This window comes from Antrostomus carolinensis, unplaced genomic scaffold (genome assembly GCF_000700745.2).
Source record: "Antrostomus carolinensis isolate BGI_N321 unplaced genomic scaffold, ASM70074v2 scaffold12602, whole genome shotgun sequence".
Lineage (NCBI taxonomy): Eukaryota > Metazoa > Chordata > Aves > Caprimulgiformes > Caprimulgidae > Antrostomus > Antrostomus carolinensis.
Genome location: NW_010297654.1, coordinates 130,716 through 142,711, shown reverse-complemented (window position 1 = coordinate 142,711; position 11,996 = coordinate 130,716). Strand labels below are relative to the sequence as shown.

At 35.6% G+C, this 11,996-nt stretch overlaps 1 protein-coding gene across 1 annotated transcript in view; it reads left to right on the top strand.

The window, feature by feature from the left end:
* Positions 1-357: 357 nt before the first annotated feature.
* Positions 358-11,996, top strand: part of INVS (inversin) — an 84,392-nt gene continuing 72,753 nt past the window's right edge. The window contains 2 exon segments of the mRNA XM_029083547.1: positions 358-484; positions 7,222-7,388. Coding sequence (XP_028939380.1) covers positions 379-484; positions 7,222-7,388 — 273 coding nt within the window. The 5' untranslated portion in view covers positions 358-378.

Here is an 11,996-nt window from a genome sequence, read left to right as displayed (position 1 = left end):
CTGAACTGAAGCATGCATGCCTCTGAAGAACAGTCTGTTGGATTTGTAGTTAAACACTATCCTATTTGACAGACTTTTTGCAAAGCTTATTGACTGAAATTTATGATGAAGGCAATGAAACTATTTTATATATGTGTATATATATCCCTAATGTAGCCTTTTTCTGGTTGAATCTTGGCTAGAGGTAGATTTAACTCACAGAATAAGAAATGTGTTTGTTCTTTTCTGTTTTTAATAGCACAGTTTATTCTCTTTAAGACTGAGTAATTTTAATGACTCATAAAATTCATTCTATTTTATTGTTTTTTTTCTAGAACTGAATTCCTACAGAAAATGTTGGTGGTGCAGATCTGATGTATGGTAGTACCTTGAAAGAGTATGAATATTTCAGCAAACTGCCTCTTCAGTGGTTCCTCGTTAGCATCTGAAGTGCACGCTGCTGCTGTTAATGGAGATAAGAGTACCCTCCAAAAGCTAATAGCAGGTAAATGTTTTCATCATAGATGCATTTTGATTACTTCAGAACTGAAGCTTTTTGTTTTTGACTTACTGCTCTGATCTTTAAGATATGCTATCATTTATTGATTATATGTATTTTTCTAATAAATGTAGTCCCGAAAATAGGACTGTTTTTTCTTACTTTTTATTGTCTGGTGCTTTTACTTGGTACTTCTGTGTGAAGTAAAATAGAAAATTGTTAAGTGAAACAGCCAGAAGAGTTGTTCAGAACTCCTGTTTCAAGGAATTTGAAATTCTGGAGAAGTGCTTTGAGCTGAAATATTTTGGCCCCAAATCCTTATTTTTTGAATCATTACTTTTGTGGGAAGTTTGATAAACTTGTTTTTACAGATCATTTATAATAGTTAATGAAATCTTGTCACAGTGTAGTATTTGGGACAAAATGAGCCAGCTCTATTTGTTACTTTGATTATGCTACTCTAACAATGATTATTAAGACAAATTAAATGTAAGGAGAGAGTCTGGTCCTGTTGAAGCTGAAGTGAAGAAAAATTCCCATCCATTAAAAGCCTAGGATTTGGCCTTCCCTCTCTGTCCTAGAACTGTGTAGCATTCTAAGTTAGTAGTTTTCAAAAGCAGTATATATTCTGTGTTCCAAAAACAATCTTAAACATATTGGAAGGTTGTCATATGATAGATGAAAACTTTGATTTTCAGAGTTTCTGATTAAATGCGATTCCAGCTGATACTGTAGAAGTTCTATTTGCTCAGCCTTTTTTGCAAATCCCATTCCTGGAGGTTTTTGCTAATCTCAGCCAAAAGATGTATTGTGAAAACACAAAGGAACAAGTACTTCTGTGTTTCTGGTACACCTTGTCAAATATACCACAAAACAGCCATTGGAACCAGATATGGAAATCATTAGTCTTTTAATGGCAATCATGCAGCAACAAAATAAAAATGCTGTGTGATATTTTTACCTGGGAGGGAAAACTGCATAATCCTTGCAGCCTTTGCTGTCATAGCAAAATTTGGCTTTTCTGCTTTGTCGTGTTTTGACGGGATATGACACAGACTTTGCTTTTGCCAGGACAGGACCAAAAAAAAAGTATTGCCTAGCAGAACAAGAATGTATCAGAGTAATATTTTTAGCTGTTTACCGGGCACTGTTGAAAGTATAGCTTGATGCCAGAAGTAAATTGAGCAATTGGTGTTATTCACTGAACTTCACGAGTACGCTTAGCAGCAGCATCTAATTCAGGACAGTTCTTCAGCGTTATGTGTGCGTGTGCTGGATTGCTTAATGACATTCTCCTAATGCAGCTGAGCTTTGCATCTTGATCATGTGGCTAGTGGTGTATGCAATACCATAAAGTCTGACTTTCTACTTCTTTTAGGGAGGGCTTTTTACCCCTAAATTCATTATTACTTTCCTCTTTGAGTTTCCCCTATTCAGTTATTAACATAGGAGGGGAATAGAGGCTGATTAAACAGCCTCTTAGAGCAGCCTTTCTAACCTGTTTGGTGATCATTTCTTTTCTCCCTCTGTAGCTTGATGGAGCATGTGTGACTGTATACAAACATATACATTGTATTTGCATATAACTCATGAGGATGGATGCATGTGTAATCTGCCACCCCATAGCCTGTGATTTTAAAGGAACAGGTATTTGAAATAATACAGTGTCTTCTGGACACTGTGTTCCTTTTGACATACTGTACTAATAAGAGGCATAAATAGCCAGAATCAAAGGTAAATAGAAAATTTATATAGAGAAAGAGAGCTTTGGAACAAAGTGTCCCTTTATGTTAACCACTGCTGATGCTTGGTTACGGGACTTTTATGGGTTAAATACCATAAAGTGCAGTACATGCCAAGTGTAAGTGTGCTAACAGTTTGCATCGCGTGAGTTGCTTAGTCCTGTGTCACATTGTTTTAGAATTGTATCATCTCAGGCTGTGGGGAATAGTCACAGTATTTTCTGTGTTTTATACAACACTGAACATGTCTTTAACAGTTCTTCAGTGTTATGATGAATGATGGTAACACTGAAGAATGATCATCTGTATGATTTCAATCCGAGGCAAAAAGGGTGCAGAAGTTAATTTAGTGTTTAGAGGATTGTTTTGCATTTAAGATATTTATGCAGAGTTCCAGGAAGATGCATCTAATTGTTTTAATTGTTTATAAGAACACAATAATGTGTATAATAGTCATTATACTGAAGTGTCCCTTCAGTCCACCTCTTCATTCTAAAGCCCTTACCATGTATCACTCCTGTACAAGTGCTTCTAAAACTCTGATACGGTGTTTCATTGTGAATGTTAACTATAAATTATGGGTTGCAAATACGCAGTTGCATGATTTTGTCTGATTCTCTGGTGCTCTCTTCCATGTTCTGCAATGTGGGAGGTTGACTTAAAACTCAAATCAGATGTTACAAGAGGCAAGATTCTTGCTACTAACAAGAGATGGTCTGTCCTTTAATAGTTAAGCAGAATTAATGTCCTCCTCCTGCCCTTTCTCCTCTTCCGATTTGAAAGATGCATAGAAATGTTAGAGTCTGATGCGAGTGCTTGCACAGGCTGTGAGGAATTGATGAGGTATGATATATGAGAGTTAAATTTTGGAATTGGGCCACTTGATTCCATGGTCTTCGTGACCTCCATTGGCAACAAGCTTCTGAAATGCATAATCTGGGTGGGGTGAGGATGTTGATTATGAAAGGGAAGGGATCAAACAAACTTCCTTTCTTAGGCAGGTATGTGGAAGTTGTTTTAATTTTGCCATGCACATTTTGGATATGCCAATATGTGAATGTTTAGGAGGCTACCTGTGCTTTCTTGATTGCAGAAAATAATTATTTACTGCAGCTGTGAGATCCACAAGGTTCTGTGGTTAGTGCATTTCATCAAGTTAGTCCCCCTTGCACCTGATAGTGATCTAGTAGCTCCTAGTCCTTTTCCTGTCTCTTACCCTGAGCACAGAGACACCCTTTCAGGGAAATGCCCACAGAACCTTAACCATTCTAAGGGGCTTGCAGAATCTTGTAAGCAAATGAAATAATAACAAAAAGAAGCCTACTGTTAGCTGAAGGTAGTTTCTTTCCCTTAAAAAACAGTGCAGCAGCTTCAGGCAAATCAGTGGCATCAGGTTTTGAAAGTCTTGCTCATTTTTGATTCAGACTGTCTGCAGTCATGGAAAGCCTTTGACATCAGCTACGTCACTCTTTGGGAGCTGTACATGAAATGAGATGTTAGTTGCTCTACTTAGCTGGGTTGTCCTTGAGCTTTAGGCCATTTTTGCTCATCTTGACCTTACTGATTTCTTTCTTTTGGTCTCTACATTCTGTATATCCTCTTAACATTATATAGCAGAAAGGGAACTTGGAATTTGAGAGAGAGGGCCTAGTTTTACACACTGCTGATATAAGAACAAGTGTTATGTGAGCATAAACTATGTGCATGTGTCTTTTTGGGAGAAATGCATGATTATGTATATCTTTTTAAAAATATATGTGATTGTGTAAGTCCCATAATCTTCAACAAATTTAAGACACTACTGAGGCTATGTTAACACTGAACAGTGGAACGTGGTTTAGTGATGTCTAAATTACCAGACTGAACTAATACTGGAAGAGTACCTGACTATACTCAGGTAATTAAAGAAACTGGCTTGTTCACTGGGAGCAGTGCCATGTTAAATTATGCTTTGGACCTCAGTATCTCTATGTTGCTGCACAGGGCTGCCTGGTTGCTCATAACTGGCTTTCATGTTTCTGTACTATGCTCTATTGAATGGAAAAAGTGTTTCTTGTTAGCTAAAATATTGAGACATAAGACATTGACAGTTTCACAATATGTATGTATAACGTTTAAAGTACTTCAGACTGTTTGAAGATAATTCTTTCCTCCACTATTAGAAAGCAGTACTTTAAAAGTTTAAATATGCACTGTAAAATTAAGCTTTTTTGATGTTTTGTATTTTGATGTGGAAAGTAGTGAATAAGATATATCCAATACTTTATCTTCTCTAATTCTAAGCAAAGTTCAGATGAAATTCTTATGCAGCCTTTATGCACGGTCCCACAGAAAAAAAAATCACCTGTTTAAAGCTACAAATGCAATTTTCTATTATTGGATTTATTATTTTATTTTTATTCAGTATAAAAATATACTTTGGTCATTCATTCATTTTAAAAATCCAAGACTCAGCTGTTATGCTCATTATGAGAAGGTTTCTAAAGGAAAAATGAGGAAAAGCTGGCAAGGATATTTGCAGTTCCCAGTGGCTTATCTACAGAATCATAGCTATTCTGTATCTTCATTTATGTAGTAATACAGTAGGAAAAGATAGCACACTATTCAAATCAGTTGAAGTTCATAGAATTCCAAAACAAATACATAAGTCTTCCTACATACATGCAAGTCTAAAAAAATTAGACGGGAGAACTAGGACGTTGCACTTTAAGTGAGGCAGTTGGTAATATGGTGAAAATGTAAAATCTGTGGAAAGGGAGGCGTCAATGTGGACAGTGTTTCTTCTGTATACTTTGTATTCTGATATCTCCATGGAAGCCATGTAGGTGCAGGAGTGATGATACACTTTTAAAAACCAAAGCAGAAAACAAGTCTTGGATTCAAATGAGATTAACAAATTGCCATGTAAACCAAGCTTAAACACACACACAAAAAATGCTTACTGATTGCATTTACAGGTCTAAATAAGAAACTACAGTACTAAGATTTTAATACTGTCCATCCAACCAGACGGGGATATGTGTGACATGCCAAGGGAGATCAGAGTCTGTACTGACAGGACTGGTAGTGAAGGTTACTTTCATATGTTTTGGGTAAATGGCTATTGACAATATGGTCCCAAAACTAAATTGTTAGAAATCATTAATGGGCTGGCAACAGAAATTTCAGTGAACCCAGAAAAGAACCGAGTCTTGAGCTGCTCTTAACTGCTGTGTAGGACCTGAAACAGTGTTACTAAGTGAGATTTTGAAACTCTTAACCAAAGTATACACAGATAAGCAACAGCAGCCCACTATAGTTGTGTACTCAAAAATTGGTGAAGGACATTAAAATGAAAACACTTGCTAAGAAGAATCTGAAGATTAGTCTAAAGAGTAAACTCCTTGCTTGCAGTGTGAAGCAAATGCAAAAGCACTGAACCAAAGGGAAAGTTTAGGAAGGTCAAAGGGAAGAGAGCATGGTTGAACAGCAGTGTAACAGTGGGTAATAAAAGCAAGAATATGTTATTCAAAAAACATAACCTGTGTCTGAGGAAGGTAGATGCAGGTCAGTAAAATGCTTTTTTTTTTTTTAAATAATTTATTAGAGGCATAAAAACTAATTATAAAACTAGTGGATTGTCAAGGTGAAGGGGCAGGCAGAGAAGATAAGGCCATGAGTGAAGAACAGAAAAACCATTTTTCTATATCTGCATTCAGAGAAGAGCTTGAAAAGGTTTCTAAGCTGTTTTTTACAGAGCAGAAAGTTTTCTCAGTGCAAATCACAATTGCTAAGCAAGAGAAGGTGCTACAGAATGAATCATGAGAACAACATGGTATTCACTCAGCAGTTTTAAAGGTACTTGGAAATTAAGTGAGTGAGCAGATGATTGCTTTAACTGGCAATATCCTGCTTAAAAGTGGTTTTTATGAAAAGCTTGGTTGGTAGGGAACAAATTTTAATCCTTGACATTCCCCTTGATTCACATTTAATCTGCTTGACTCCTCTGCTGAGTGAATCAATAGAAATTATAATTGAGAATACAATTACTGGATATGTAGATAAGTATAATATGCTGGGGAAGAATGAAGATTGTGTTTGTAAAGGAGAAGCATGCCTCTGATGGAGTTCTTTTGATGCATTAACAATCATGCAAACAAGGGAATATTTAAAAAGAAAAATTAACTTAAATGTTTCTTGAATAATTGTAGACAACATTGCTACATGGGAGATGTATTTAAAGTTGGGGTGTGTAAGACAGTCGATACTCATGAATTTATAGGTGCTAGTTTCTATGTGGTGGCATAATAAAAATATGAAACTTTGTAGTGCAGGATGCATACTAGTTTGGGTTTTGTTGGGTTTTTTTTTTAAAAAAACCCCTGTGAATAGAAATACAATGTTTTGATGTTTTTAATAGAACCTCAAAGTTCTTATTTAGCTTAATTGCTGCCTTACTAACTGTATCAAGTCAAGAAAGCTTGAGAAGTATTTTAGCAGTTTCCATATTGTAAGGCACTATGAAATAAATCGTGGTATTGATGTAATATTGACTTGTTTATGCTTTTTAAATAAAAACATCACTGTGAATAGGCTTCAAAGCTTGCTTTAGTAAGTGCTAGCAGGTTTCAGAAGGAATATTTTATTTACTCGCTGTTTATATTTTTTAAAGTAATCTTTGCAGCCAAGACCTGTAGAAATATTTAAAAATTATTTATAATTATATTGCAGAATGTTACTGGTGGTAGGTGTATTTGTGAAACTAATGTTTTCTGAGTGTATTTTTTTCTGTAAATGTATTTTGAGATGTCCTATAAATGCCAGTAAAAACAAGGTAAAAAGTAGTAACTTCGGGCTTATCTTGTACTCCTTTATTTTAATCATTCTGTTAATTTATAATAAGAAAGTACTACTTGTGATTAAAATACCCTTTTAAGAAAAGTGTGCTACTCTTAGATGCTCATTGACTTAATTGTTTCATGTGGGTTTTTTGTGTTTTTTGTTTGTTTGGGATTTTTTTAGGAAACTCAGAGCTGAAAGATAAAGAGGACCAGTTTGGAAGAACTCCACTTATGTACTGTGTATTGGCTGACAGGCTGGACTGTGCAGAAGCATTGCTGAAGGCTGGAGCTGATGTGAATAGAGCTGATCGTAGCCGAAGAACTGCTCTCCATCTTGCTGCTCAAAAGGTACTCACATTAACAGTGCTCTGCCATTGCATAAACTTGCAGCATTCACAGCAGGTATAAAGGAGACTTTCTTGTATTGAGGAAGCATGTTTTATCTTTAGAGGCATGCATTATTTTAGAGGCAAATAATGCTATGAGGTTTTTTAAAAACTTGGCCCATCTCAAAGTAAATCTTCAGAGGGTTACTTTTTTAATGTTTTTACTCAGCATATTTGTAGCTGCCTGCAGAGACAGTATAATCCATTGCTGTTTTAAGAATGTGTACTTTCTAGGAAAAATAGTCATCTATTTTAGGGTAGCCAGTTCTAAGTAAAGACTAAATTTTGTACACCAACCATGTCAGAGACTTAAGAAATTGCTGTAAGATACCTACTTGCCTGGTGTTCATACAGGCTTTAGATTTTATGACCTGATAGGCATATGAATATTTTAATTGTATTAAAAACTTAATTTTAAAAATTAAATTATTCCCAGGTTTTTAAGATACATTTTAGCATATAAAAACAACATAAATTCTTGTTTAAATCTTTTACTGTATGTTCATATTATGGATATTTGTACTGCAGCTATTCAAGGCAAGAGGTATTTTGCCTTGGCATAATATCTGTTAGCTGCATGTGCTATCCATTTCCTTTATGTCTCACTGCAATGAAACAACGGTGTGTACCATGTGATATTTGGACTATCTTAGATGTGTTTTCAGTTGACAGTGCAGCTGAAAAAAAGGTACTGTCTTTACCTTGTGCTGTTTTAGCAGAAGATTTTATGCAGTCACTCGCTTATTGTGTAATGTACTAGGCAGATGTGATTCACTCCATAGCCATGTAAGGGCTGGTGCCGTCATAGTGCTGGGCTGGCAGAAAGTGGTCAGGAGACAGCCCTTGCTGCTGGGCAATTACTCACTATTGATGTAAGCTTATGAAATTAACATTTAATGTGTGTAACATTTTGTCTTCAGTCTTTCCTTATTAATATTTTAAGATCTGCATTTCTATCATTAATGCCTTCTGCAAAATGTGTAAAATTAAAATTCAGAATAACTTCATGATCCATGCAATTTTGGCAGTTTTAATAATATTTTGCATTCTTCTTATTTCTCTCTGATACTTTTGGTTTATGTTCTCCTCTAACATAAGGGCTAATTTTTTTTTTTCCCAAAGTAAAAAAAAAAAAAAAAAAAAAAATCCTCAGTAATGAGTACTGAAAGTTGACTTCCAAACAGAAAAAGAAAAATGCTGTGAGAAATCCCATCTCCAAAGTTTTATTGTCAATGTTCATTAATAATGAATCTACAAACTTACCAGGGCCACTTTATAGGTTTTTTTTGTGTTCAAGCTTGTGAGTCAGTCAGTCACTGTCCTGCACTTCTTCAAAACAGGTTTATGTGACTTTCTAAATCTCCGTTCATTTGTAGTCACAGAATGACAATGCTTGGAGATTTCAGATTCCTAAACTGCACTTGAGTTGCATCATAATTTTCATTTTATTTGGAGAGAGAGAAGTTAAAATTAATGCACAGACCTTCACGTGCAACCAGTGAAGAGGCAGGAAAGAGAAGACACTTTTCCACATACACATTCTCAACTAAAGCAGATGGTTGTAAAATGCAGTTGGGTTTCCAGAGTAGAAACCTTCCTCTCTACCTAGGTACTAGAATTACTTTTGCCACTTTTTGCTGTCTCTTGGGAGTGCTTTCAGAACACCTTACTCATCAGATTGCACCACACTTCCTGAGGGCTGGAGTTTGTTGCCAGAATATTTGAGTCACAGGACTGTCTCAGAGGCAAAGAATTTGTGAGAAGATAGTCTTCTAATGTCAAACAGAAAGAGTGGTTGAGCCATCTTGGACAGTAGGAAGCTGATGTCTTCCTTCATGTGTTTAGATTCAAGATGGTGACTCTCCCATTAGTAATCCTGGTTATTGAAAGAAAAATAGGTTTCATTCTCTGCAGGATGCTTTTTGCTATAGCAGACTGACCCGTGCTGTCCAATGTTCTTTCAGTTCCAAGGGTTTCAACACAGGTAAAAAGTGAAGGTGATCTGATTATTTCAGTAACCCTATCGAATGCAGTTTTAATTCTAGGCCATCTTTACCAGCTCATGAGGTAACTGACATTTCAGAACTCAAAGTTGTTATGTCATCCTTGTCTTTCCATGCATTGTCCAAATGGCTTTTGTCACTGGAGCATATCTACAAAGCAATATTTACCCAGAAAGATGTATCAGGTACTCAGCAAAGGGTACTTGTAGTCTCTGTCTCAAACTTCATTAATGTCAGTCTGTACTCTTTGCAAGAAGTATGAGTTAGGATATTCCCTTACATATTGGTCCACCTCGCCACCTTTCTTTGACAGCAGATGAAGCAAAAGTGTTCTCACACCTTTCTTTGCAGGAAGGTCCTGAAGTTAATAAGGTAGGGTTAGAAATTTCAGCTGTTGATACTACTTTTAATAGCAATGCTTTTAAAAACAATTCTGGTTATACATTGGTATAATAACCTTTGATGAGTGGTTGCTTAATGGTAATAATTATGTTCTTAATGATAAGTCTTTTTTGGTGATAGTCATCCTTTGTATTACAGCTTTTAAGCTTTACACATCTGTTGGTCTAAAAAACATTCTTAGCATGAATAAGGAGCTGGAATGTTAAATTCTTTACTTAAATGTAACAAATGTATCTTTTATCTTGATGGAAAATATTCAAAATATACTATAATGCAATGTAAGATGATGGGATGAGAATAATTTCATTTAACTAGAAATTTACATTGCAGGCATCTACAGCTGAGCTAGTCATCTAGATCACTTTTAAAGTTAATGCACTTTAGGTTGCAGTTCCTTCACCCTGAAGTATGGATGAGTACCTTAGCACACAGACTAGCTCAGTCATCCTTTTAGGCATCTCTCTGATGTAGGTTTTGATGTTGTTGATGTCTAAATTGTGACAAATTAAATCTCACCCAAGGCATACATTTTATAGCCATTCATCTTTTTCAAATCTTCATTGACATGATCTTTTGTAGTACCTATCTTTTCCTCATCAGCCTTATGATGGGGATGTGTAAGTCTTTTTAGGCAGAAGGCCATGTGAATGAAGTTACTTGGTTTTTCTTCTTGGGTTTTTTTCTGTTCCACTATAAAGGTAGAATATTTTGGTCTCTCTCGTTAAATGGACAGGTCTCCCAAGCAATTTTGAAAGGGTGCACACCCTTAAAAAAAAAGAAAAGAAAAAAAGGCAAAAAGGAGAGTCATTAACTTCAGTAAATTTAAATTGAAAAACCATCAAACAAAAAAAGACCCCAAAAACCCAAACTCGCCATAAAATGATACAAATTATTGCAGGAGTGCACCTGTGAAGATTGCCATAGGAGTTTCAGAGGACAGTTGTGACTGCATGAACGTGGATATAATGTACTGGGAGCTGAAACAGTGACTGATTGCAACAGAAGTAAAATCATTAACATAATTTGCCAGTGATTTCACATTGAGGAATTGTATTATTACGTGAGTACAGATCGTTTAAACTGATAAAACTTAGATTATTATGAAATAAACATGCTGTGGAGACAGATACAAGTAGTGGGATTGCAGTTTAACTACAGACATTCATTTTCACTTACTTGTAAGCATGCTGTTGGCAATTTGCTTCCAGTCTGAAATTGCAGCTTGCTTAAACACCCACATACGATACTTCTGAATGGAAGTGTTTCTGTGTACTCAAATTACCTGTATATTATTTTTTCATTTATTTTTCATTAAGTAATTCCAGTTTAATATAAGAAAAAAAAACCAAGCCTGCTTCTTTCAGAATTTCTCACAGAGGATGCTCACTTACTAACAATCTGTTTACTCTGGGCAAGTAACAATCTATGAATTCCCCAAGCACAGCCTTTTGTGTTAACAAGGATAGAAGAAAAATTCAATAAGTTTTGTTGTTGGATGCTAATAATATGCACTTAAAATAATCTATCAGGATGCTTAACTGTCAGGAAGATATTAATTTTGGTTTCAGGAAGATTAATACCACCTCAGTGGGAAAATGTGGCTTTCATTGCCTAGAAGCATTAAATATTCTGTAGGTCATATTAATTCTTTGCTGCCACAGTTATTGATAAATAACAGTATATCCAGGATGCAGTTAGGAATTCTGTGTAAACCAGGAGGGTATATTTTGATGATCGTTAATTGTAACTTTTCTTAAACTAGAGAAAATTATTGTTCCTGTATACTCACCTGTAACCATACAGGTAAAGAAGGAAGTAAGAAAAGACAACATGTAGAAGGATAAGACATGGCATAAAATTAGAAACAGAAGACAGTCTTTATTTACTTGACTTATTTTATGAAAGCTTATTCCCAAGTCTTACCTAATGAGTACAGTCAGGGTAGTCCAAGAGCCCCAAAACTGGAAAGTTGTTTCCCCTTTCTTGTCCAAGTAGAAGTTGTTTGTGTTAAAAGCTCCCGAATAAAACTTGTGTAGGAGCAAGCTTATACCTTTTTCCCTCACTACCTTCTTAAAGATGTATTTCGTAGAGCTATAGTCTCTCAGGTCATTCATAAGGCATTGTTTGAACTGCATGAAAGAACACACGCGCTTCTAACTTTCTTT